This window comes from Carassius auratus, chromosome 1, assembly GCF_003368295.1.
Source record: "Carassius auratus strain Wakin chromosome 1, ASM336829v1, whole genome shotgun sequence".
Lineage (NCBI taxonomy): Eukaryota > Metazoa > Chordata > Actinopteri > Cypriniformes > Cyprinidae > Carassius > Carassius auratus.
The window spans coordinates 6,434,670-6,462,592 of record NC_039243.1 but is presented as its reverse complement, the minus strand read 5'-3'; the positions used below and the strand labels follow the sequence as shown (position 1 = coordinate 6,462,592).

The window sequence follows — 27,923 nt, the reverse complement described above, 5'->3', positions numbered from 1 at the left end:
TTACATTAGAAAATTTATTCAGATAGAAAAAAAAATTTGATTGAAAAAAAAACCAATATATCTTCAAATAAATGCAGCCTTAGTGAACATAAGAGACAAATTTTATGATCTTCAAACAGTGTTTATTTGTACTTAAGAGAAATTTCCCTTTTTTTTTTACACGTGTAATTTACTACCTGCACTCTTCCTGTCTTGTCAAAGTAATGCAGTTCATTCCATCCAGCAGAGGCTGAGGGGGCGTGTCCTAAAGGGAGGGGTTGGCAGCTCCTGTTTGGGTCTGTGCCATAATCTATTCATGACAGCTCTTTAAAGAGACTGAGACCCAGCTGCTCTAATTTATAAATAAAGAGCCCCACCTTTGTCAGCCCCTCCTTCCTCCATCTCTGTTACACAGGAGATCCCCCTTCTGATCGCCCTTTCTTCTCTATCCCCCCTCATTCCCGTCATGTCCTTTTCTTTTGGGACTCCTCTAACATGGACTGGGAGATGATTAACCGCTTCACGTTTAAGCTTTGAAAAGAGCAGTTTGTTGTTCCAAGAAAGAGCCGTCTCTGACCAGCTGCCATTAAAGGCATGAAAAGACTAAGGCTGATTCTGTGCCCAAAACAATGGCGAACTAGCAGGGGTCCTGTGTTGTAAAATTTCAGGATTCTTGCTCATGAATAATATATGCATATTAACAGGAATGCCACAATGGCAACTTGTGCCGAAACGTGTAGCAAATGAACCTCGTTAGAATGCAATCAAGTGAAGTAGTGAAAATGCAATAAGGCAGAGACACTAGGGAAGAAGGTCAGAGAGAGATGCCTAATGTTATTCGACTGACATTCTTTGCTCACGCATATTTTACGCCTGTGCAGGCTCATGGGAACAAAAACTGACAAAGATTGTGCCTGTGAGTGCCTTGGTGTCGATTGTGAAGACAATGAAACATTAAAATGTATTTCCAGTGGACAAAAACAAAACAAAACATGGTTGTAAACACCGTGTGGCATAGTAAATACAGATACAATGGCATTCAGCTGACTAAGGTTCAGTTTTGTCAATATTTTAATTTGTTTTATTATAAATGTACTTATATATGGTAGTTTCATACATATAAATTATCACATTTCATTAAAAAAAAATTAATAATTGAATTCTGATAACCATTATTATTTTATTCAAAATTTATCTGGTTTTATTATATGTTCATTATTATATGGTGTTGTACATATTACATTTTCATTTGAAATATAAATTGTTATTTATTGTTTGTATGATTGTATTTTATTTTATTTTATAATTGAATCCCGATACTCTTTATTATTTATTTAATATTTAATATAGTGGTTATATTATATATTTATTATTATTCGCTAGTCTTGTACATATAAATGTATTTATTTAACATATACACTTATTATTTATTATTTTATTTAAATTAATCTAATTTGATTTCATTTTAGAATTAAATCACGATACATTTTATTATTTATTTAATTTGTTATTATATAGTAGTCTTGTACATATAAAATTGTTTATTTAATACATAAATACATTGTTATATAACTGAATAAAATTTCATTTTTATTTGTTGTTTTATATTAAAATTTAATCCATATATCCTTTATTACCTATGTAATGTTTAATTGATTTTATTATTATATATTTATTATTATATAATACACTTTAACATCTAAAATTTACAATACATTTTATTTTATTTTATAATTGAAACCTGACACCCTATTCACCTGAATTAAAAAAAAAATCCTTCAAATAACCTTGGCAAACAATTTGCTTTAGAAAACAAGGTGTAGCCTGTGTTATTTCCAGTCATGGCTCCGCCCACTCATGAATATGGAATCCTCGCAAGTGTCGGACCCGCCCCTCCTCCGTGAACGCGCTGTATAGATGAAGCGCTCTCCTGGCCGCATTCGCAGCTTTTCCTCTCCAACCCGTGGGGATTGTTATAAAACAGAAGGACAATACAAGAAAAGAGTAACGGATAATAGAGCCTCAAAAGGGACATCAGGGAATCTGTCCTCTATTGGATCTGAGCGGCTCTGTCCTCGTGCATGAGGTAATATATGAGAGAACTTCTAGTTTCACAGCGATCTAAATGAGACAGACAGACAGAGGAGGCATGATTCTGAGACGGAGTCCAAGTTTCGCGGTGCTGTCCATTCATGTACTTTTGCGGTGCCTGTGGATGCGGGTACGTGCGATTTGGCTTTTGTGGCATAACTGTTTATGTGATGCTATCTGAACATTTACACTGGAATAGATTGAAAACTCGGGTATTTTTAAGATTTCTAATTTTTTTTCACACCTTTTGAGTTAAATGGCTTTTAAAAACTTTTTGACAGATTTTGATTCTTCATGCACACAACTTCAGGACAAGAATTGAGCACATGCATTCATATAAACAATTGTTTAAGATAGATGTCTCATTTGACAAATACTGTACTCTAATATTATTAACCGCCGTATTTTTAATGTTCCAGGTATGTGAGGCATCGGGGCATTTTGAGATGCAGGTTTTGTCCATGCAGAACTTGAACGGAGAGCTGCAGAGCGGCGCGTGCTGTGACGGTGCTCGCGACGACCCGGATCGCTCGTGCACGGCGGACGAGTGCGACACGTTTTTCCGCCTGTGTTTGAAGGAGTATCAGTTGCGGGTGTCATCGGGAGGCCCGTGCAGCTACGGAAGCGGATCTACTCCCGTTATCGGTGGGAATAGTTTTTCTGTCAAGCCCCTCGACACCCCGAACGACAAATCCCGGATCGTGCTGCCCTTCAGCTTCGCGTGGCCGGTGAGTTGAAAAAGGCTGTTTTGTTATCAAAGCTGTTGGGAAATCCTAATCTGATTAAACAAATCCAAGGATTACGGGACACTAGTTGTCAAACTCTTTACCACAGTAAATGTTTCCCACGGTGGGTTTATTGTGAAAGTAAATTCGGGTTTATTTGTTCAAAACAGCCACTGTTATAAGCCATAAAAAATGTACAGTGTTTTTTGACATCATACCCCCAAAAGCAGACCATAAGCTTGTGACAACTTGCCCCGGTCTCACCAACATACCTTTTTCCACGAGGCTTGTTTGTGAACGCCGGTTCTGTCCCGTTCTCTTCTCGTGCTCTGGGCCATGGCATTCCTGTATGATGACTCTCAGGTTGGACAGGTGTTGTGTTACCCCACCCTATCCGGCACAATCCCCCAGAATCCTCTCAGAATAGCAGGACAATGCTGGAGTTTATCTCCAGCTCCTGCTGATGGACACGCAGAGGCTGATTTACACACAGTGGTCTCTGGAAGCTGCTCTTAGATATCCAGTCAGACCACCATTGATCATTTAAAGGGGGTTATCTCACTATCTCTAATTGTCTTAATGAAACCTACAGTGTGCTGCCTACCTAGACACATCCTATAATTCAAGCTAAGCATGCATTCATATTTACAACATTTTGACAACATAATGCTGTATGCTGAAATAAAAAATGACAATACAATCATAGCAAATAATAAATCAGCACCTATTCTACAAAGTATTTACTTCAACTTCACTAAATAAATAAATAATATAACATGGTTGACTGATTATTCAATTATTCATCCAAGCTAATTTATTGGACTATTTATACATTTTGCTTGCAACACATTATTATAGTTTATTAAATAAGGGTTATGCAAGTGTGTGTTTTATTTTTTTTTATTTTTTTGATTTTACAATCACATTTGAGATATATTGATGAGACTATATTTTTGATCTCTAATCCACATGCTGTCAACGTCTGTACTTCTAATTATTTTAGATAAGGATTAATAAAACACGAAGTTCCTGTCTTATTTTACAGATTTATTTTTCAAAAACAAAACAAAAACAAAAACATTTTTTTATTTAAAATAATTTTAACTGTTCAAATTAAATAGTGGGACAGGGTAATTCAGTGTTATATCTGCTCTAAAATATATTGGCATCAGCCATCAAAATATTCATATCTGTCGACCACCAGACGTTGACATCAGCCTTTGAAACTCTCTTATCTGTCAGTGCATAGAGCATCTAACCAGATCTGATTTTGGCATCTAATTTTCTCCACTCTGAATCTGAATGGTGCAATTGTTTTTGCTGAAGCCCATATTTACTTTCACAACTCCTGAGGCTGAGCCGTCAGTACGAGGTCAATGCAAGTCAGTCTGATAGTTCAATTAGGGCCAGTTACCGTGGCAGGCGTGCTCAAACATCTCACCCCCTGCCCACATCGACCAGAGCGGTCTAGACCTGCCTCACAGCCGCTCTGAATGGAGATTAATTAGACATTGTCATCTTGCATGCTTTCTTTTCCATCACTAGTCTACCTAGCAATTGAACTCCACGCAGCCTGCGATGCTGGATTTTTGGACGGCGGTTCAACAAAGCGGGTTTACAAAGACACACAGGGGGTCTTTGCATGACTGTGTGTGTGTGTGTGTGTGTCCTGATCTATTTGTTGTTGGTTTTCGCATCATCAGCAGTAGTCAGATGAAATGCAGGGTGTGTATGGATGTTTCAGGCCGTGTCTTGGTAACCAGCGTCCTGCTGTTAGTGAACTTGGAGAAGATGAAGACTAGTCTTATAGCTGATATAATAGATATTCACAAATATAACCCATTTATAGTGATTTTGTTCATTAAGCAACATCAATAATATCTGGTGTGGGAAAAACCTTGTTATAAGTTTGATTCAATTGAATCAAAGCATGGAATGTTTAAAATTGTAAAAGTTTTTAGTAAACAATATGTTGGCTCTTATTGTGATAGTGGTTCATGTGGCTCAGTGGGAGAGCATATCCTTATTAATTCTGTTCAAACAGTGACAGACTAGCCTTGATTTGTTTCTATAACTTGATTTTTTTGTTCTTGCATCAAACGTTTTGAATCTTAATGATTACACTGACAAGTTCAGTGAAAGGATGGCTCATCTAATTGAAAGTAATTGAAGCCATTTCAGAGTAAATACTTAAATAGTCAGTCAGTGTGACATGAGTTCTGTCTGAGAGGTTCTTCATGTCTTTCTCACACTGTCTCAAGTTCAAATCACTGATGTGTCACGTGTGGATGAATCCTGTGGCCCTGCTGTGTCTTTCTGTGCGTGAGTTTGAACTCTGATTGGCCTCCAGTCCATGCAGCACTCACTCGTCTGACTTCACCTTCATGTGTGTGTGTGTGTGTGTGTGTGTGTGGATGGATTAAAGCTCACAAAGGGCCATAGATCCCTCAGACTGCAGAGGCAGGAAGAGCCGGCATTATTGGTGTGTGTGAGGTAATCTCAGAGAGCACCGATGGAGTAAACGCGTCTGCGGTCTGTTCTCCGAATCAGTTTATATTCTGAGAATATTTCTCAGGCTGTTTCTGTCAGTTTCATGCTTCTCCTTGTCCTCAAACGTCATCTAACATCTCGTGGAGGGTTTTTCTCACACATTCTTTCACTCTCCTGTCTGTCCTGTTGATTATCTTCAGTCGATGAAGAGCCTGATAGTAAAAGTAGTTCAGTGCTGTCTCCTGATAAGGCACCGAGTCATCAATCATTAGTGTGTGTGAGGCAGTGCTGTATTAATGTTTCTCAAATGTTCTAAACCCCAACCTCAAGAATGAACGTTCTGTATCAATCAAACTGTTCTATTAGTCAAAGATATACAGCAGCACAATTGTTTTCAACATTGATAATTAAAAGAAATGTAGAAATGAGCAACAACTCAGCTTATTAGAATCATTTCTGAAGTGTCATGTGACACTGAAAGGCTGCTGAAAATTTAAAATTGCCATCAATGGGATATTCAAACTGTTATTTTAAATTTTGTAACATTTCACAGTACAATAGTTTAAAGTATATGTTTAAATGTTTCATTTGTAATTTTTTTTAACTGTCAACAATTTTGAACTTAGGCTATATATTCAAGAATGCATTGATATGATGTTTTGAACAGCCAGTGATTATATCATTGTATTATTTGCATTTTGAATGGCCCTTTCTGCATGTTTTTAACCATTTAGCTCTAAAATTAGTAAAAACCTTTTGGTGTAAAGTCCTTATGATGAACGCAGAACTTTTTGTTTTATAATTATTGTAGTTGTAGTTACACCTTGAAGTCTTTCTCTCAGTTTTGACTAAACCATTGGCTCATTTTAGCCAACCATATAACTTAAAGCAGCAGAATTTGAAACACAAATGTTCAAAGAAGACACAAAAACATTGTGAATGAATATAAAATGAAGCTTCTTTGAGATTGTGTGTATTGGTGATTTCATGTGTGTTTTCTTTCTTTCAGAGGTCATATACGTTGATTGTGGAGGCTTTGGACTTCAATAATGACTCGAGCACTGGCAGTGAGTATCTCTCTCTCTCTCTCACACACACACACACACACACACACACTATCTCTCTCTCTTTATTCTGTATCTTTGAAGAGAGCACAGTCAGAAAGTGATAATGAGAGAGAGCGTGTGTAAAGGCAGCATGCAACATGTGTGTATTTGTGTGTATTTCTGTGCGTGTGTGTTGTGGATGGCTGGCAAATACTTCCTGTCACTAAACCGCTGCCTGCACCTGCTTACATTCATCAGTCTTTTAAACACATTGTTACAAGCAGGAGACAAATTTACATGTGAAGCAGTGAGACACTTGGAAATTTGGTACATTAGTTTTGTGTAGAGTCAAGCATGTAAAATGTGTATAATCTTTTTTATTTTCTGATTCAGAGTTAAATGAGTGTGTGCCAAATGTGAACAGGAGTGCAAATATTGACTTGTACTTAACACCTACATGTCAAGTAGCCTTTAGCGCGGCTCCAGCTTCTGTAGTGTAGCATTCATTAACACACACACACACACACACACACACACTGTAGTGAATGCTGTTTGACCAGGGTTTAAAGACTAAATAAAGCAGTAAATACATTCTTAGGCTGTGTTTTTAAACATTAATACTCACACTATATATTAATACTCACTGTATATATAATGTGTTGGTGCGTAATTAATGAACTGGGCGTAAAATCGACTGTAATTTTTCTCCCTAGATCAATTTGAAATATTTAAATGATATAGAATAATTTTTATTTTATTTTATATACATACGTACAATAAATAGTGTAAATATTAAGTTCATACATTTACAAAAGTAAAAAATATATTTATAAATATATAATTTTATATATTTATATATAAAGTATATATTATATTTGTGAACTGTATACTAGAAGAAATGTATATTTCACATATATATACATGTGTGTGTGTGTGTGTTTTTGCATTTTGTTTTATATATTATATTTGTGTATGTATGCTAGCAAAAATCAAAAACACAACACTTTTGGCTCTTGCACTATGGTGTGATGTGTCCAGCGTCTCTCAGGTAAACAGTGAGGGAAGGTAACAGTGAGATCTCCTGTATTTCTGAAGGACAGGTGTGGGTCAAGACAGTTCTCTTAAACCACGAGCCACACACACTTCACACACTCGTCTCACAATTTACAGCCCTTCGGCCAAATACCTCACCGCTGTGCTGGATTCCTGCCTGAAGTGAAAAAATCACTACAATATTTCTCTGCCCAATAGTAAACAAAGACTATAGTACACTGCTCTTAAAGGGACAGTTCGCCCCTAAAAATCTGTCATTGTTTTTTTGTTTACATGTTCTTTGAAACACAAAATGAGATATTAAGCAGAATGTCTAAGCCGCTCTACACATCAAAAATCAAAAGGTGATGGTGATTTATGCTGTCAAGCTCCAAAAAGGATTTAAATTTAGATCTATTTGTCAAGCTAAGCTATCATATAGCTTCAGAAGACTGGGAATATAGGGTATGTTTACATTTACAGGAAACTTTTGTGATACTTTTAGTGTTTTTTTGTCTATTTTGGTGGTATAAATTGTATTTTTGTTGTTGTATACAATAGGCATTCAGCCTAAAATCTCCTTTTGTGTTTCAGAAACATTTCATCTTTAAGCCATTACACAAATCCGCTTGTTGCGATCAGACTTTGTGTGTGCGTCAGGGTTTTGTAAGACGGCAGAATTTCTCAGTCACGCTGTAAAGAGGTGTAATTAAACCACAGCTGCCCACTTAAGTGTCCATTTCTCTCTGTCTCTCACTCCTGTAGGCGTTAATGGACAAGTCATAGAGAAAGCGGTCCAGTCAGGCATGATCAACCCAAACCGTCAGTGGCACGTCTTGAAACACAACGGCCTCGTGGCTCACTTCCAGTACCAGATTCGGGTGACCTGCGACGAGCACTACTTCGGCTTCGGATGCAATAAGTTCTGTCGGCCCAGAGATGACTTCTTCGGCCACTATAACTGCGATCACAATGGCAACAAGACCTGCTTGGAGGGATGGGCTGGCCCAGAATGCAACACTGGTAAGTGGCTGGGCATCTGTCAGATTTACAGTGCTACTGTGCATGAATTTATGGATTTGTTGCTATAGGTAAAATACTTCACAGTTCATATTTGAGGTCTGTTTCCATCGGGGACAGTGTTCACACTACTGTTTCAAAGGTAGAGATTTGTAAGATTGGTTTTTAAAGGTCTCTTATTATAAATAATGTCAGGAATTGAAAACAAATTCCAAACCTGAAATACTCCTGGAAATTACTTGGCATTCAGAAAAGTCATGTACATTCCTATAATGAAAATGTTTTTCATAGTGTTTAAAAAATATATATTTAACTAATTATTTTTTTTAATAAATGTTTAATCTGCAATAAAATGTTCTTTTTGATAATAAAATAAAATATAAAAATTCACAAAACTACGGAAAAGTCATGGAAATTCATTGTTTGATAAGTGTGGGAATGAGATTTAGGCTCGGTCAGTCTGGACTCATACTGGCTCTGTATCATTGACCTCACAGGGATGTTATTATTTGAGATTATCACTATCACAACAAAGTTTTGTCTCTCACACACACACACACACAGACACACAGCATCCCGTCTGCCAGCTAGTGTTTGTTACTGTTTGAAACGGTGTGGGTTTGCGACAGTATTAGGGTGGATTTTATCTTTGTAATAGTGTTTATTCCCTCATTCACTCTCGCATGAAGAAACACGAGTGGAGGGGAGGAGAAGTGACATCACTGGCTGAGGGTGTGATGATGTTGAGAGCCGCTGGAATGGCGTGATGAGAGAGAACTGCTGAGATCACACAGATGGAGCTGATAGCAGTAACCATGTCCCTCTTTCTCTCTTGTTTCTTTAGCCATCTGTAAGCAGGGCTGTAGCACTGAGCATGGCTCCTGTAAAGTGCCCGGAGATTGCAGGTAACACATCGTCTTTATTATACGGATCATGGATCTAATGACTCTTTTCCAAAATCAAGTGAGCTAACTTCTCCCTTCTAGGGAGCATGCTAACTAAAATTCTTAGAGCCTCATCATAAGTAAACTCAAATGAAACGCCTGCACTGGCCTTCTATTAAGTGACTGGTTTGGAACACTACGATGACTACTAACTAGGGCTGCTAGGGATTTTAAATTTTTTATTGGTTATGATTGCAATTGTAGTTTAAAATGTGATTTATTATTTTGTTTTTATTTTATTTTTTTTCTTTAAAAATCTTTTTTCCTATTTCTGTGCATTTTTGTAGAGCTGCGAAATTTGGCCATGTTTTTTTTTTTAAATATATTTTATTAACCCTAAATAATAATAATGATAATAATAATAAAGTACAACGTTAATTCTTGTCTTGTTCTTTCTTTTTTAATTTTCAAATGTTTTTAATTTTGATAGTCTAATTTTAAGCATGTTGGTAAGCTAATGACAAAATACTGAAATAAGCAATAAAATACACAAAAGTTCAGTCATATAGTCTTTTAATTAGGGATTTTTATAAGATTGAACTATGTTTACTTCAGAATTTAATGTAATATGACTGTTTATATTGTACATTTTTTATATGATTTGTTTTCTGCAAAATGCATTAAAAGATTTCCTTCTCTGCAAAAAATGTCATGTATTTTGGCCTAACGAAGTGCCGTAAAAAGCAGCATACTGTTGCCGTGTACCCTCACTAGCAGCCTTTGCATTGTAAGTGCACACATTATGCCTAGTGTATCCTATCTAGGTAGGCAGCTCACTAGATCTTGCAACAGTGCCACATTATTATGTCAGTGATTTCATATTTCAAAAAAGTGCATGTGGTAGAGTATATTCAGAGGCGATGTTCTGCCCTTCACAGGTGTCTGTACGGCTGGCAGGGCGAGTACTGTGACCAGTGTATCCCTCATCCCGGCTGTGTGCACGGATCATGCATCGAACCCTGGCAGTGCCTGTGTGACACCAACTGGGGAGGCCAGCTCTGTGACAAAGGTGTTCTATTCTATTCTATTCTATTCTATTCTATTCTATTCTATTCTATTCTATTCTATTCAGCTTCTTCAGCTTGAGTCTTTTGTTGAACTGTTTTCTCCTGTTTAGACTTGAACACCTGTGGCACACGCCAGCCCTGTCTGAATGGCGGCACCTGTAGTAACACAGGACCAGACAAATACGACTGCGCCTGTCCTGATGGCTACTCGGGACAGAACTGTGAGAGAGGTGGGACACACACTCACACACACACACACATACACACACACCTCACATGGCTGATGTCCACCGTAATGAATCACAAAACCTGAGGATGCATCATGATTCCTCCATATTTATTACACTACTGTTACACCACAGATGAGATTTTAAAATGTTTTTGGAATAGGTCTCTTATACTCACCAAGGTTGCATTTATTTGATCAAAAATGCAGTAAAAACAGGATTATTCCATATCAATTGAAGTACTGGAGGAAAACAATCATGGATAAAATTCTGATTGATTAGATTTTTCCAAAGAGGATAAAAAGTTGTTGGACAGATGTTTTCTTGAGTGTGCGGTTTGCATGTTTCGCTCGTGTTAGTTATCAGCGAGTCGTCGAATTAAGCCATGGATCATGTTGCAGTTCATTCCAGCCAACTGGCGAGAAACTCAATTTTACCTACTCTCCAAAGCCAGTTTCTACTCACATTTGGCACTTGGCGAGAGTTCATTCTGGATCCTGCTTGTCCATATTTCTCTTTTTCAAAGTATCCTGGATTCTGTCATCTGTCTTTCTTTGAAAAGAAAAGATCAGAGAGCAAACATACTCTTACTAATCAAGGAGTCCGTGTCCTGGCCAGGCCTATGAATGCAGTGTGCATTAAGTTGATTTTAGGCAGAATAATGCACCCGATCGTGCGCAGGCTCTATCACATATGTGTGTTGGAATAGATCTGTTGGTTGGGTTGTTTTGGCATGATGTGTCGTCTCCTGTCAGACACACTTCACCAGGACACAGTTACAGAGATGTTACTGTTTTCGTTTTGTTCTGGTTTGCTTCGATTTTTTGTTTATCCTTCTTCTTGTTATGTTTTATTGGAAATAAAAGCTCACAGCCTCTTGCTACACTCGTCTGTTTTTGTTGGTGGTCTCTGAGAAAGGCCAAAGGGGCTTTCCCGTCCACTGACTGATCTGATAAACAGTGAAGAGAGGGAGGGACTGGGAGATTGAAAGGGGGAAAACCAACGTGGTCCTGCCTGACTGTCTGTGAACAATAAAAGACAATGTGATTTGATGCCACAAAACTCCTACTGATTATTTTCTTTCTTTGTTAGCATTCAGTTGACCCTTTGTTAAACTCTGCCTGCTTACCATTGCTTGGTCTGAGAAGCTTTACAGAATGTCCAATAATCTCTGAATTGGGGAAAAGGAGTTTTCAGTAAAGCTTTCCAGACACAGATGACTTCCATATAATTACAGAAAAAAAAAAAAAAAAAAAGAAAAAAAAAAATATATATATATATATTTATATATATATAATATTATTATTTTTTTTATTTATTCTTTTATATAATTATTTTAATATTATTTATTTACTATTAGAGTTTTTATCAATATTTTGAATTAGCTATTATTTGTTTATTTTCCTTTTTTTGTTTTAATTTTAGGTAAAGCTTCAGTAATTTATTTTAATCATTTTTATTAGTTTTGCAAATGTTATATATTTTTATATATTTAGGTTTTTATTTTAGTTTTAATTTTATTATTAAGTAAGCTTAACTTGCCAAGTCAAAATGTCTAATGTTTCACTGTAATGTTTTCATTTATTTTATTTTATTTTCAATGGTTTTCATTAACAATAACACTGCCTGACATGAAGAGGCTATTAAGTAAGTAACTGGTTAAATAAATAGATATGAAATTTTTATTTGATTTGTAATTATTTTATTATGTGAGTGAAAAGAGACCGTGGAGTCATAAAATGACTTGAAACGGTCCGAAGCATACAGTGCTGCTAGAACAGAAAGGGAGTTTGTCATGGTTTGGCAAATGTTTGGTCCATGTCTTTTATTTTGGGGTAAAATGTCTGTGTATTTTGTGCATTCCTGTGGAAAATGCTGTTCTGTCTCAGTTTTGTTTTGATTGTGTGCGAGCATACATTACAATCTCTCTCTCTGGCTCTCTGCAGCAGATAACGCCTGTCTGTCTGAGCCGTGTCTGAACGGAGGCAGTTGTGTGGAGTCCAGTCAGGGCTTCGAGTGTCAGTGTGCACCGGGATGGACCGGACCGTCCTGCAACATCAGTAAGCCATCTCTGCAATGCCTCAAACTGCTCAGATCTGCCTGAGTGTACATGAGTGTTAATTAAGAAAATATATTAATATCAGTTAGTATTAAGAAATGTAAGTATTAAATATAAACAACAAGTGTCATGATTATTAATAATGACAATTTATTATTATTATAATTACTTCATCAGAACTTTAATAAATGTTTTTTTATTGTTGATTTTATTTCTAAAGTTCTTGTCATATGATTTTTAAAATAGTTTTGAAAGAAGTCTCTTATGCTCAACATAGCTGCATTTATTTGAAAAAAATGCAGTAAAAATTATATATTTTGAAATGTTATTACCATATGAATATATTTTAAATTGTCATTTATTCTTGTTATGCAAAGCTGTATTTTCAGCATCATTCCTCCAGTTTTCAGTGTCACATGATCCTTCAGAAATCACTCTAATATAGTACTATAACCACTGATCTATATATATTATAGATCAGTGACTATAACCCAGAATATAAAAGCAAGTGCATGTCAACACATTAAAAACCAGTCTAAACACCTCAGCAATGGCACAGCGACACCATTTGAACCATGTAAAATACGCTTGTATCATTGCAGGGACTTTTGCGTAATCAAGGACCACTTGTTTCTTCAGAAAATGAGAAAATCAAGCTTTCTTACATAAACATTTGTTTCCCTTTTATTTGATTCTTAACTGAAACTGAACTCTGACCTTCAGAAGTCTCTTAAACTATGATGCAAACTTCCTCTGTGTCTCCTCCTCTTCCTCAGATGAAGACGACTGCAGTCCGAACCCGTGCAATCACAGCGGTGTGTGTTTGGATCTGGTGGACGGTTTTAAATGCATCTGTCCTGCGCAGTGGACCGGCAAGACCTGTCTCATTGGTGTGTGTGTGTGTGTGTCTTTCTTTGAGTCAGGGTGTGTTCGTTCTAAAATTCAGTTTACGGTGGTAACCCAATCAGCCTTGGAAGAATTTAAGTACCAGACCCCCATGAGACCCCCGCTGTGGATTCATAGTGGATCACGTTTACAGACCATTAACACACACGCACAAATTCTTCAGGGACGTTATTTAGACTGCGCTCATGCTGATTTCTTTTGTCATTTTTGGCTCAGATGCTAATGAGTGCGAGGAGAGCCCGTGCGTCAATGCCCACTCCTGCCGGAATCTGATTGGCGGATACTTTTGCGAGTGCCTCTCTGGTTGGACGGGCCAGAATTGCGACATCAGTAAGTATGTCACAGTTTCTAATGAAAGCAGTCAGAGATTGAATTCTTAGGAGCTCTCAACGAAGTTCACATATTCAAATAAAACTCATATCAATATGTTTTCATATCATAGAGCAGTTTCCGGGAGTAATGAAGTGATCAGTGTTGGGTTGAATGCATTAAGATGTAACTAATTACTGAAACTTTGAAAAAGTAAATTAAGGGATTACTCTTCTGTGATCTAATTACAGTTATTTCTTATTTCTAACTGAAATAAAAAAAGTGCAAACACTTAGAATTATTTTTTTATGATGATTATTGATGATTAATGATTATTCATTATTATTCTGTCACTAAATAGAAATGTGAAAAATAGTAAAAATAAAAAACATAAAAGCTAATTACAAATATTAATAAATACTACAACAGTATATAAATCTTCCTAAATATCACATTTATATTACTTTTACTTTTTAAATATTCCTTTTTTTTTTTTTTTACAAACAAATTTGTGAATTTAGAAGCATACGAGAAGTTGTCCATTATTTAATTCCTAAAAACTAGTGGTTTAGTGTGGGGCGAAACACAACTTCAAAAAATAATTCACCTTTTCATCCGAGTCATCGAATAGTTTTCTTCAAAATCCTAGAATCCTAATAGAGTCTAGTAATCTCAGCTCTCTCTGTTTAACATGTTTCACCTTGTATAAGTTTAAGGTTTTCTCACTAAATGCAGAAAATGCAAATAAGTGTGCAGAGTCTGTCTGGACCTGATATGGAGCCTAATGCTGCTTTCTTGGCATGATTTCTGAAATATGAACTGATATTTTGATTGATCACCTCCCTCAGATGTCAATGATTGCCATGGACAGTGTCTTAACGGAGGACTGTGTAAGGTAAGGCTACAAATGTTTTCCATCGCTTTTGGCAGATGTGAAAAAAAAAACCAGACCCCTCTTTCTCCATTTCTATCCCCTCTGTCCGTTTCTGTTTAATAATAGCAGAAGCGGAGTCATGTTTTGGAGAGTGAACTTAAAGACAGAGTGAGTTTGTAAAACGATCGGATTACCAGAAGCATTCTTGTCTCTTATTCATTGTTTTTCCGCTCTCTTTGTATACTTTGCTCACTCTGGTTCAGCGCTTTAGTACAGCTGGAATACATTAGGACATTATCTGAGCCAGTTAGCTCCCAAAACCCTAATCAGTCCTGACAATACCGTGTTCGGTTTGATCAAATTAAATCTGTTGTAATGGACTGTAGGATATCAGTCGCTTATAATGCAAGAAAGTACAATATCCTCACTAGGGATGGGTGAGATTATGTTTGAATAAACCTCACAAAATGTTGTTAAAAGAAAAAACGATTTGTCAGTGGTCCTAGAAAATAAAATTCAAGATATCATCAATGGAAATATGTTGTACCATACACCGTTTTGCTGTTCAGGTAGATTTATTTTGTAGGTGCCTAGATATTTTTGCTCTAAAATGATACTTGCTGAATGATACTACTTAAATAACTAATAGTTATTAAATGAAATTATTAATGATCATTAATTAATAATATTAATACACTTAATTATTTTAAAGTATAGCAAGTAACAAAAAATACATTATTATTATTATTGTACTGTATAACAAGTAATGATTATTAAATTATTCAAAGGAAAATATAATTATAAAAGAAAAATACAAATCATTTTTAAATATATAGATGAAACCATAGTATTATAAATAACAATGTTATTATTATTACTATTATTGTTAAAAAATAATTTTACAAAAATGTTTTAAAGTTTATTTAGTAAAGTTTGCAATAAATAACAATATATTATAATTGTTTTTACTATTAACCATCTATAACAAATAAGAATTAAGAAAATAAATAATTATGCAAATTTAAGTAATTAAAAGAAAAATATAAATATAAAGATAAATGCTGAAAATTATTAAACAATGATTAAAAATTATTGTCAATATCATGATAATAATAATAATTAATAATAGCATATATTATTAATGTTTACAATAATTATTATTTATAATAATAATAATAACAATATTATTATTATTACTATTATTGTTACTTTTTTACAATAAATTTTGTAAAGTTTATTTAGTAAAGTTTGCAGTAAATGTTATTTATTATCTTTCTCTGTATAAAATAATAATAATAGGTTTTTATTTTACAATATATTCTTATTGTTATTACTATTAACTATGTATAACAAATAAGAATTAAGAAAATAAATAATTATTCAAATTTAAGTAATTAAAAGAAAAATATAATTATAAAGTAAAATGCAGAAAATGATTAAATAATTATTGTCAATATTGTAGTATTATGAATAATAATAATAATAGCACTTATTATAACTGTTACTATTAAGGTTTACAATAATTATTATTTATTATCTTAATAATAATAATAATACAACATTTAATTTTACAATGTAGTCAGTTGATAATAATAATAATAATAATGGTATTATTATTTCATCCTGATTAGTGTTTTAATACTGTGTGAGTGTAGTGTTTTCCCGCCCTGTCCTAATGTGCCTCTCCCTCCGTCCGTCAGGATCTGGTCAATGGATATCGATGTGTGTGCGAAGCAGGCTTTGCAGGTGAACACTGTGAGCGGGACGTGGACGAGTGCGCTAGTCGCCCCTGTCTCAACGGAGGACGCTGTCAGGACGCGCTCAACCGATTCCAGTGTCTGTGTCCACCTGGTTTCTCAGGGGACACGTGTCAGCTGGACATAGACTACTGTGAGAGCGGCCCGTGTCAGAACGGGGCACAGTGCTTTAGCCTGGCCTCAGATTACTACTGCAAGTGTCCCGAAGACTACGAAGGCAAAAACTGCTCCCAGCTTAAAGACCACTGCCTCATCACACCATGTCAAGGTAGGTCACCCAGAGAATCCAGTATATATATCATTTATATTTTTATTAATAATATTCAAATTATTACAGGAGTGCTGAAGTCTCCAGCTATTGGCTGCTGATGGGCTCTCGTGTGCGGGGGGGAAAGATTATCTGTTCAGGCACATTCTGAGGTTTAATGGCTACTCGGAATAGAAGTTGAGTCTTTTTTAGTTAGCGCGGCTGTAAGACTATCCTCATCTCAAGGCCTCGGTGCGTTTGATGCCGTGCCATTGTGTACGCTGTAGCGTTAGTGATTGCTAACTCTAGTCTATTGGTCTCCTGGGCTGGTGCACTATGGTAACAGATAGGATACCGTTACACGATGCATATGCTAACCCGAAGTGAGCTTATACCGCGAGGGGAAAACCCACCGTTAATCAGACGACGTGACGACTTCGCTAACTCTTAGCATGCCGCTGTCTGCTTTCATCATAGCTGTCAGTGTGAAGGAGATGTCTGGATGGAGGCAGGGTTCCCACGCTCAAGGAAACCCTGGGAATATTTTCACCTGTTATTGTTCAGGACTGTAAAAGTCATCTTAAAGTACAATAACTTTTTTTTTTGTTTTAGTTATGCTCATAATATTTCAAATGGCTTTAAAAACAATGGAAAGTCATTGTTCAGACGACTTTTTACTTTTCAAATTAATTGATATCCTTTTAAATATTTTTTTTTCTCTAAAAATACATATGATGAAACTTTACTATTAACAATCATAAATGTATTTTTTTATATGTATAGCAAGAAATAATAACAATAACATCTTGTTCTACCGTCAAATATTATTATTATTATTATTTACTGCAAGAATTATTTAAACGAAAAATAAGAAAATGCTCAAATACTTATTTGAACTTAATTATTTTGAACTTAATTACTTAATAAATGATTAATGCTTATTAAAACAAAAATATATTTATTAAATCAGATAAATCTTAATCAGATCAAGATTATTATATCAGATGTAATTTTTGTCAACATTAATAATATAAATTATATTATACTAATAATAACAGCTTTATTATGATTAATGCTGTTGAGAGCCAGCTTCTTTGTGGTTTCTAGCTGGTTTAAATGGCTGCCAGTTATTGGACATGAGTTTGACCGAGTCTAGACTTTGATTTTGATCAGAAGGACTCTTAATGACTCCTTTGGTTCCTCCAGTGATTGACAGCTGCACGGTTGCGGTGGCGTCTAACAGCACTCCGGGCGGCATGCGGCTCATCTCCTCTAACGTCTGTGGTCCTCACGGCCGCTGTCGAAGTCACGCCGGAGGACACTTCAGCTGCGAGTGTCAGGAGGGATTCACCGGCACCTACTGCCACGAGAGTAAGCAGGAGTCCCCCGTATTAGATTTAACGCCTTGACTCAGAGTCTTTTTAACGTTGTACCTCTCACTCTTTACTCTCAGACATCAACGACTGTGAAAGTAGTCCCTGTCGTAACAGCGGTACTTGCATTGATAAAATCAACGCGTACCAGTGTATCTGTGCTGATGGGTGGGAGGGACACAACTGTGAGAGCAGTGAGTATCATTACAGCCTTTAATAGTCACTTCAAGTGGAGCTGATTTTCTATGGAAATGATTTCAGCAATGTCTCTGATTATATTTAGCAGTACATCATTGTTTGTTTCCAAAACAGACATTGACGACTGCAGCTTGAACCCCTGTCGGGATCGAGGAGTGTGTCGGGATCTGGTCAGTGACTTTTACTGCGAGTGTGAAAACGGCTGGAAGGGAAAGACCTGTCACTCACGTAAGCCCACGCCCTCCTCATTTGCATATTGTATAATTCATACAACCTTGAAACCCCCAAGATTTTTTTTTCAGTAACGTTTTTCTAGTAATGCTCTGCTGAAATGTTTTCAATTGACTGGAAAAGGCATTGTTCAGATGACTTTTTGTCTTTAAAATGAATCTTGTTTTAAGATTTTTATATTTTTGTGTTAAACAAGACTGTATAACAAAATACTTATTCAATTTTATTAATGATTAATTAACAATATTAATACTCATGGTTATTATTACTGTATAGCAAGCAAGAATGAATAATAATAATTATTATTATTATAATTATTTAATATTATTTAATGTATATTAAACAAATAAGAATTAACAAAAATATTCATTATTATTTTGATTTAACTAACAAAATTCTATATGTAAAAAAAATAATAATAATAAAAAGGGATTTTGTCAACAAAACCGCTGCAGTCAAGGAGATCCAATGATTAAGAAATAAACTAAATACATAAAAAAATCTACCATGTTTTTTTTTCCTCAAATAAGAATATTTGAATTAAATTAAATCTTTAAGAATGATATGTAATCTTTTTAATTTATATGAAAATCTAATATAAATACATAGTGATATTTATCCATATTTATCCATATGCCATATTTATCTTCATATATTTTCACTAAACCATCTTAATGCATGAAATAGCATAGAAAAATGTCCCTGAATATTCTGAACAGTGATGATACATCATTAAATCATTAAATCAGTTTTGAATCAGTTCATTTAAACACACAATTTGAGCTGATTCACGGAAACCAATCGGACTTTCTGGACTAGTTTAAATCAGACGCTGTTATCATGCAGAATTAGAAAAAATCGTTCAAGTATCAAGTAAAGGATTTGAATGTAATCCATTTTTACACTTGATTTCTTCTGGTTTATAGGCGAGAGCCAATGCGACGAGGCTACTTGTAACAACGGGGGCACGTGTTCTGACGAAGGCGACTCATTTAAGTGCACGTGTGCTCCTGGATGGGGAGGAGCGACCTGTAACATAGGTGAGAAGAACAGCCTGAATGACTGTTTCGGTGAACTAGCCTCTGAATCCGCTTTTAAAGCTTTTCCCCTCTTCTCTCTGCAGCAAAGAACAGCAGCTGCCTGCCGAACCCCTGCCAGAACGGAGCCACGTGTGTGGTGACCGGTGACGGCTTCACCTGCGTCTGCAAAGAAGGCTGGGAGGGGCTCACCTGCAGCCAGAGTACGGCAAAACTTCCTGTTCCACTTCCTTACTACTTCCTGTCTTGACTCCTGTCTACCTCCTGTTTCCAACTCTCACCTACTGCTGCTTAAGGTTCTCTTTCAAACTATATACTAATCGGATAGCACCTTAAATTCCTACACCACTAGCGTCATCATTATAGTTGTCTGTCTGGGATAGAAGAAAGTATATCAAGACACATGTCGTCTTTACCTTCAGATGCAGAACTCCAGGTTTTTGTAAATGAACCCAGAAATGGCTTACATAGTTCACAGATTATTAGCAAACGTAATAATTCAGGTGGGATTATGATCTGCCTTTTATGACTATGGTGAAATGATTGCGACTGATCTACTGGTTGATGTTGCATCGTGGATTATATATAGGCAGTCGTGCATGTGAACATGCTGATTTCACTCTTCTGATGATTGTTTCTGTGTTTGAATACTGTTTAATGACAAAATTGTTTGATGTTTCATTTACAGATTCCAATGATTGCAACCCACAACCATGGTGAGCTTCATTTTAAGTCCATCATTTTGCAAAATGCAATTAATTGTAATTTGTAACTAAAGCAAGGTCTTTTCTTTTATCTAACAATGTTATAATGTAACAAATAATACATAGTGATAATCAGCTATATTTACCTAGTATACTTTTATTAAACCATTTAATTGTATGAAATACTGTGCAAATTAAGCTTCAGATGAATAGTAAGATTATCTTCAATATATATATGTAAAGCATTAATTAATCAAAAAAATATTTTAATGAAATCAATACTTTCTTACAATGTGTATATATATATATATATATATATATATATATGTGTGTGTGTGTGTGTGTGTGTGTGTGTGTGTGTTTGGGATCAGTAAGACTTGTAATGTTTTTTTAAAGAACTTATGCTCATAAAGGCTGCATTTATTTGATCAAAAATACAGAAAACAAACATTAATCTTGCAAAATGTTATTACAATATAAAATAATGGTTTCTATTTTAATATCCTTTAAAGTATACTTTATTTCTGTGATCAAAGCTGAATTTCCTCCAGCCATTACTCCAGTATAAAGTGTCACATGATCCTTAAGAAATCATTTTAATATGCTGATTTATTATTGGAATCTTCAATGTTGTGCTGCCAAATATTCTTTTGTAAACTGTGATACTTTTTTTCAGGAATTATTTTATTAATAAAAAATAAAAAAGAACTGCATTTATTCAAAATATAAATCTTTTCAAAAAAAAGAAAAGAAAAGAAAAGAAAGAATAAAACATTTTAGGACTCCAGACTTCTGAATGGTAGTGTAAAATATTTCTATTTTAAATAAATGCTCTTCTTTTTTATCTTTTTATTCATCAAAGAATCCTGAAAAAAGTATCACGTTCCAAAAATAAACATTATGCAGCACAACAGTTTGCAAATCAGTACATTAGAGTGATTTCTGAAGGATCATTTTGAAGGATTTGCCAAAGATGTCCAAAATCATAGAAATTTCTCAGGGGGACTTTTGTGTCCTGGTGAACTTTGACCCTGTATCTCATCCCGTGTGTGATGTGTGTGCAGCTATAACAGCGGGACGTGCGTGGACGGTGATAACTGGTACCGCTGTGAGTGTGCCAGTGGATTCGCAGGGCCGGACTGTCGCATCAGTGAGTGATTCGTGCTTCATTCATCTTTTGTCAGGTTACAGCTAAATTAATCCATTCTAAAAAGTCACATTAGCACACAAGATGGTGATTTTAGAGGAATATTGTTCTTGTGTAAACGTATATGTCTCACCCCACAGACGTCAATGAGTGCCAGTCGTCTCCCTGTGGGTTCGGTTCCACGTGTGTCGATGAAATTAACGGCTACCGCTGCCTGTGTCCCCCCGGAAGAACCGGACCCAGATGTCAGGAAGGTATGTGCTCCACACTCCACTTTTACAAACTCCTATTGTTGGTGCTTGCTGTTTAAAACATTAATATAATTAGTCATGCAGTTATTGATCATACAGGATTCAGGAGTTGGTCAAATCCCTAAACTTCAGTATTAAATTATCAATTGTGCATTGATTAGGGGAACTTTTCTGTCCCCTAGGGAATGATAGACTTTTCTTCTTCTAGATTTATTATAGTTATATTTTAGCAGTTTTTAAATTTCTCTATCTATTTTAATATTTATTATGGCCAATATAATATATATTTTTTCATGGTCTCAGACTAGGTTTTTAGGTGTTGCTACTAAAACCTAAAATAAAAACTTATTTTAATAGATTTAAAGGATATATTATAGTAGCCTCTGTTGTGTTAATATTATGGAGTCATTTATTATTATTATTATTATTATTCGAAATATTTTTTCTAGATTTAAGGGAAAAATATAATAGCCTTTAATTTTTTTACTGTAACTATTGTGTTAATATATATGTTTAATCATGACCAGAACCATAATTCAGTTTGAATTATTTTAAAATAATTCAGCATTTGAAATAATTTGAGTAATTAACAAAAAATTCACTACATAACACATTTAGTCATTTTAATTCTGAAGCGATATATATCTTTGTATTTTACAATGCACTAGATAATGTAATTTGCAAGATCTCTGTTTATTTTTTCTCAGAAACATGGCAAATATCATTACCATCACAAATTGAAATGACAAGACATTTTTCATAATCTAAAATAGTCAGAAGTGGCCCTAATTAAAGAATAAGACATGTAAATGTAGCATGTTTTTTTTAAATGCCATGTTTTTTCTCTCAGTCTCCGGACGTCCGTGTTTGGCCGGAGGTCGGATTGCTGTAGATGGATCGAAGTGGGCAGAAGACTGTAACACCTGTTACTGTCACCGAGGGATTGTCAGCTGTACCAAGGTAGTGTTGTAGCTGGACAGAAGTTAATAGTGATGCATTATCGTTTCTGAATACGCTTCCTTCTCTTCCACAGCTGTGGTGTGGCCCTAAGCCTTGTCATATGCTTGGCTCGGGACGAGGCGACTGTCCTCTGGGTCAGCTGTGTGTGCCGGTGCGAGACGAGCAGTGTTTCGTGAAGCCCTGCTCCTCACAGGGCGAGTGCTGGTCTGCTCACCGGCCAGCCGTGAGGGCCCACTGTCACCCCGAGAGCGACTGCGCCAACATCACCTTCACCTTCAACAAGGACACCATGCCACAGGTGAGGCGGCTGGGACTGAGATTTAAAGTGTGCTGCTAGGGTTGGGTGATGAGGTTGCATATGTTGGATTAATGCACACATTTGTTGAGGTTTTCTGATGTGTATATTTGCTTCGGCTCTAAGGGAGTGACGGTGGAGCAGGTGTGTCGTGAGCTGAGGCTGTATCTGTATGTGACTAAGAATGTCTCCATCTCTATGAGCTGTGAAATCTCTTCTGTCACCAATAATGAGATCCATGTGGCCATCGTAAGTGACAGATTCATGCAGTTTTTCATTGGCTAGAAATAGCTTTTTCTTGAGTGGTTTTAGTATCCTTATTGTATTAAAGAACTACTAGAATAGTCATTAATTTGCATTGTCTGAAATGTTTATACATAATATATTTGTATACATTTTTTATATTATTTTTTTATTTACATGATGTGTCTTATTCTGTTGTATTTTATCTTTTTTTTTTTTTTTGCAAGCTTCAGTTTCATAACATTTTAAATCAAATATTGTTTTCTAGCATGTTTTATTTTTATATGTGTTTTTTATTTACATGATATATTTCATTTATTTGTATTTTATTATATTTTTATTAATAATTTTTTTTTAAACCATGCATTTAATTCTGCTTTAATTGAATAATAGCTTACAGTCGGTATTTCAAAGGAAAAAATGTGCATGGTTTTTATTATATTATTTTATTATACATTATGTTGCGGTATTATATTCATTATTATTATTTTAACACCCCATGCATTTTGTTTGCTTTCATAAAAAAAAAAAAAAAAATTTGCATTTAGCAGACGCTTTTATCCAAAGTGACTTACAGTGCATTCAGACTATAAATTTTTACCTATCATGTGTTCCCGGGGAATCGAACCCCCAACTTGCGTTTGATAAGAAATGCTCTACCAATTGAGCTACAGGAACACTAATTTAATTAAATTTAATAACAGCAGCTTCAGTTGTAAAAAGAAACTATAGAAAGCTATTTAAGTCAGGATTATTTTTGCATTTTGCGTCGCATGTTAAAGCAAACACTGTGTTTTGTAGCATGCGACTGAGGATGGCATTCACGGCCGGGCTCCTGTTAAAGAGATCACAGACAGCCTCATTGATCTGGTGAGCAAGCACAGCGTGAACAGCTCCATCATCGGCTCCATCGCTGAGGTCCGTGTGCAGCGCAGACCAGCACTGAACTCCAACGGTGAGACACCACAGGAAGCACCTAACCATAGTTCAAAATGATGGATGCTCTGATTGGAAATAAAGTACCATTTTATGCAATTTCAGAGCAAATATATAAATACTGAGATATACACTATCAATCAGAAGTTTGGAGCTAGTGAGGGGTTTCTTAATACTTTCATTCAGCAAGGATGAAAATAAAGACATTTATTAACTTTCTATTCATCAAAGATTATATTGCCAGCTTGTTTTTATTAATCTTTTTGTTCTCCATTCAGTAGACTACTTGGTGCCACTGCTGGTGTCTATAGTGACTGCGATCTGGCTTTTGGCCCTGGCGTCTGTGTTCCTATGGTGCGTGCGCCATCGACGCAAACACAGCTCCAGCCCCAGCGCCATCAACCCCACCACCCCCTACTCCACGGGGAACACAGAAGACAACACAGTGAACAACGCCCGCGAGCAGCTCAACCACATCAAGAACCACATCGAGAAGAACGCGTCCAACGCCAGCCTGCCAGGAAAAGAGCTCCACTGCGACGACAAGAACAGCGTCAACGCCAAAATCAGGACGCATTTGTCCGAATCAGCCAGACTAGCGCAGGAGGACTCCAACAAGAGTCTGCAGAAGACATGCTTTCCACGCCAGTCGACCTACATGCTGGTGGACAGAGACGACAGGCTGAGCGCCAACACCACGGACCTAAGAGATCCACGCTGGACTAATAAACGAGACAACAGGGTCCTGGAGTCACAGCACAGAGATCTGGACGCACAATACCGCTTGCACAAACTGGAGTATATCGTATAGCAGCCGATGATCGACATGTTAGCAATCATTGCACATGATGTCACAAGAGGTCAAACGAAAGAAGACATCTTTTGGACTCAGAACGCCTATTGTTGGCTGTCACGACAAGGCCGGACAGTTTTTGTTCAGACCTTGCCGTCGGACCACGGGCTGGTCCGGTTTTTTTATGGCGTTAGTAGGGCCTGAAGATGTTAACCTGTGCTGAAGTTTTAGCCTAAAACACAGAACCAGATTTAGAATGGACTGTAATTGGCCAAAATCTGCTTAATGTGGGAATATCACGAAAACATGTCCAGGTCACATTTCATCCCAGAATTCATAGGCATTGTTCACATTGTGATGTCTTTTTGAATGACAATTAAAGGGGTATTTCACCCCAAATATTTTCATTTATTCACTATCGAACTTGTTTGAGTTTATCCTGACAAAAGAAGATATTCTGAAGTAACCAAACATTTGACTATAGCCATTGACTTCCATAGTATATATAAAAGAATTATATATATAATAATATGATATAGAAGTCAATGTCTACCTTCAATTGTTTGATTACTTCAGAATATCTTCTTTTGTGTTCAACAGAAGAAAGTAAGTTGAACAACTTGAGGGAGAGTAAATTATAACAATTTTAATTTTGGGGTGAACTGTCCCTTTAAGCACTCTATACATGCGATCCGCATAAATTACAAAAATTACTTTAAATACCACATAATTAAAATAGCTTGAATTACAATTATTTTTTGTATTGCATAAAACATTATGCAATTACAGTGGGGTGTGCTTAACCTTTATAGTGCTAAACAGTATAGTCCTAGAAATTTTTATTCGTTTCTTGTGACTTTAGGATGAAATTATATGTGGAGATATTTCGTGAGTTTCATCCAATTGCTGAACTGAATTGCAAATTATGCAGATTGTGTTACATTTTTATAATGTAGAACTTAATGCACCAGAAATAGCTTGTGAATCAACACTGCTGTGTCATGTGTTCGAAGATTGTATTTAACTCCCATTTATTGGGTTTTTGACTGGATTTTATTTTCACATTCTCTTTTTTTTTTTTTCGTCTACAGGCAGACAGGTCATGCTTAGAATTGACTGTCTGTATGAAGAAATTCACTGTCAGTTTGATGTTGTATAGATGACTTTGTACATATTTTCTAATTAATCATTTGTGTATATTTGATTTATTAACTTAATCGAGAGCCTATTGTTTGTTTTTATTTATATACATAGTTTAGGTTTGAGAACGTGACCGCTTGTGTCCAACCTTTGTATTTTTGGATGGAAAATATTGTCTTATTTCTGAGATGCCAAAATAATAGTTTATTTTTTGAATAATAGGGTGTTTGTTTAAATCCAGAATACAGTGTGCAATGTCTGTTTCAGAAAACCTGAGACGTAGGCTAGATGGTTTTCCATCTAGTTTTGATATATACATCCTTTTTTTGTTCATATGTTAAAATCATTCCTAAAGATGTTTAGCAAATATTCTGCCATAGCGGTGTTAAAATGATTTGGCAGCCCAGGATATCAAACAACGCTTGTCTAGAGCTTTCTGGTAAACCACAGTATTCAGACGAACTTTAACCAAAACGTCTAAAGGGAATAAACAGTATTAGAAGTGCAATGCTTGTACAGTAATATGAAATATGAAGAACACAGAACTGAATGTGATGTGCAAGACAAATATTCAATCAAAATCATTTACAATACACTTGGACTGTTGGGCTTTTTTAGGTCCAGTCTTACGTTTTTCAATTCATTAGTTATTTTTTTCCTTGTGTTTGCCTATGAAATGTTCTATGAAAAAAAAAAACAAGACCATGAAAACACATCCTGGGGTTTGTCAAAACATTTATTTAGATTTTAGTTAAATTTCATTCAGCTGTTTACATTTGGAGTTCTGAAATCAAATAAAATTTCACTTGAATGTTTTGAATTTGTGCAATTCGATTTTTTTATTTGGTTTTTTTGTACAAAAAAAGTCATATTTATCAAATAATATCTATAATTCGAAGGAAACTCTGTGGTGTGAATACTAGTCCTAAGCTATCCATTATCCCATGACAAAGTCATAAAAAATACAATTTATTGTGTGAAATGGATAAATATTTGTCTTGTGTAGGATGAAACTTGCTTGCAAGCTAACAGTAGTGATGTCTGATTTGTGAGTGAGTCATTCTTTGAGTCATTTTGTTTAAATGAATCAGTTGAACAGGTTCACAAACTTGTTTAAAAGACTCATGTATAAATTTGAATAATTTTTCCTAATCCAGCAGTAATCACAGACTACTGTTTATGGAAATTTGACAAAAGTGTGGGAACTCTTCTTTGAAAATTCAAATGTTGATATGGAATTTCTATATGGAATTATAGGTTTAAGTGTATCAAATACAGCTTGTGTAGCATATGATCTCCTGTCAAGTTCTAAGAGCATTGTAAATGTTTCCTTAATAATGCACAACTTAATGTAACCCTGATTTCTGATATGGTGGACACAGCCGTAACCGGCCCCAACAGGGTCCACATTGTGTGAGTCTAGACGTTCAGCTGAGCGCAGCGGGGCGGGCGACCATGTGAGAGAGGTTATGAAAGCCCTTCACACTGTCTCTCTCTGCAGTCGTGGGAAAGCTGAAGATGCACACCAAAATAGATGGCATGAGATGTGCTTGCCTAACGTGTTTGCAAAGGCATCGCACAAAGAATGTCTTCTTCTAGATCTCTACCTCCAATCAGCTTTTCTTCGAAAACCGTGCGGTGACCCTTTCTCAACAGGCCTGTTTCACTAAAGCATTTAACATGTGCAAAACTGTTTTTCTGGAGCTGAAGTGATTGCCATGCAATGATCATTAATCATATCACTGAAATGACACAGAAAGTATCTGGAGACAGTGGCTTTCAGGACTAATTCAAGTAATTTTTACTGTCATGTATCAAGTCTCTAGTAGCCTACCATAGCTTTAAGGCTAAACATATCATAATTTTAGTGTAATCCGTTAACTACGTTTAATATAAACATTG

General features: G+C 35.7%; 1 protein-coding gene across 4 annotated transcripts; it reads left to right on the top strand.

Annotated features, from left to right (window-relative positions):
• The first annotated feature begins 1,886 nt into the window (after positions 1-1,886).
• Positions 1,887-26,837, top strand: LOC113047484 (protein jagged-1a-like). Of its 4 annotated transcripts, none has more exons than XM_026209016.1 (25): positions 1,887-2,065; positions 2,490-2,798; positions 6,295-6,352; positions 8,129-8,386; positions 9,228-9,288; positions 10,206-10,336; positions 10,445-10,564; positions 12,508-12,621; positions 13,397-13,510; positions 13,743-13,856; positions 14,684-14,730; positions 16,410-16,734; positions 17,920-18,084; positions 18,167-18,280; positions 18,399-18,512; positions 19,442-19,555; positions 19,639-19,755; positions 20,241-20,268; positions 21,321-21,406; positions 21,544-21,657; positions 22,505-22,614; positions 22,688-22,912; positions 23,036-23,158; positions 23,954-24,107; positions 24,367-26,837. In XM_026209016.1, the coding sequence occupies exons 2-25, from the start codon at positions 2,517-2,519 to the stop codon at positions 24,897-24,899; spliced, it is 3,621 nt and encodes a 1,206-aa protein (XP_026064801.1). In that variant the 5' UTR covers positions 1,887-2,065; positions 2,490-2,516; the 3' UTR covers positions 24,900-26,837. The 4 variants fall into 4 exon arrangements, with proteins under 4 accessions (XP_026064801.1, XP_026064775.1, XP_026064728.1 ...); XM_026208990.1 differs by having other exon boundaries at positions 1,887-2,200; positions 12,511-12,621; XM_026208943.1 differs by having other exon boundaries at positions 1,887-2,200; positions 24,370-26,837.
• Positions 26,838-27,923: the final 1,086 nt, after the last annotated feature.

Bases quoted from the DNA above. Each gene is read 5' to 3' on its own strand.
- LOC113047484 (XM_026208893.1), top strand. From the start codon at position 2,105: ATGAGACAGACAGACAGAGGAGGCATGATTCTGAGACGGAGTCCAAGT. The intron at 10,565-12,507 runs GTGGGACACACA...GGCTCTCTGCAG, and splicing joins GGGACAGAACTGTGAGAGAG to CAGATAACGCCTGTCTGTCT. The intron at 14,731-16,409 runs GTAAGGCTACAA...TCCGTCCGTCAG, and splicing joins TTAACGGAGGACTGTGTAAG to GATCTGGTCAATGGATATCG.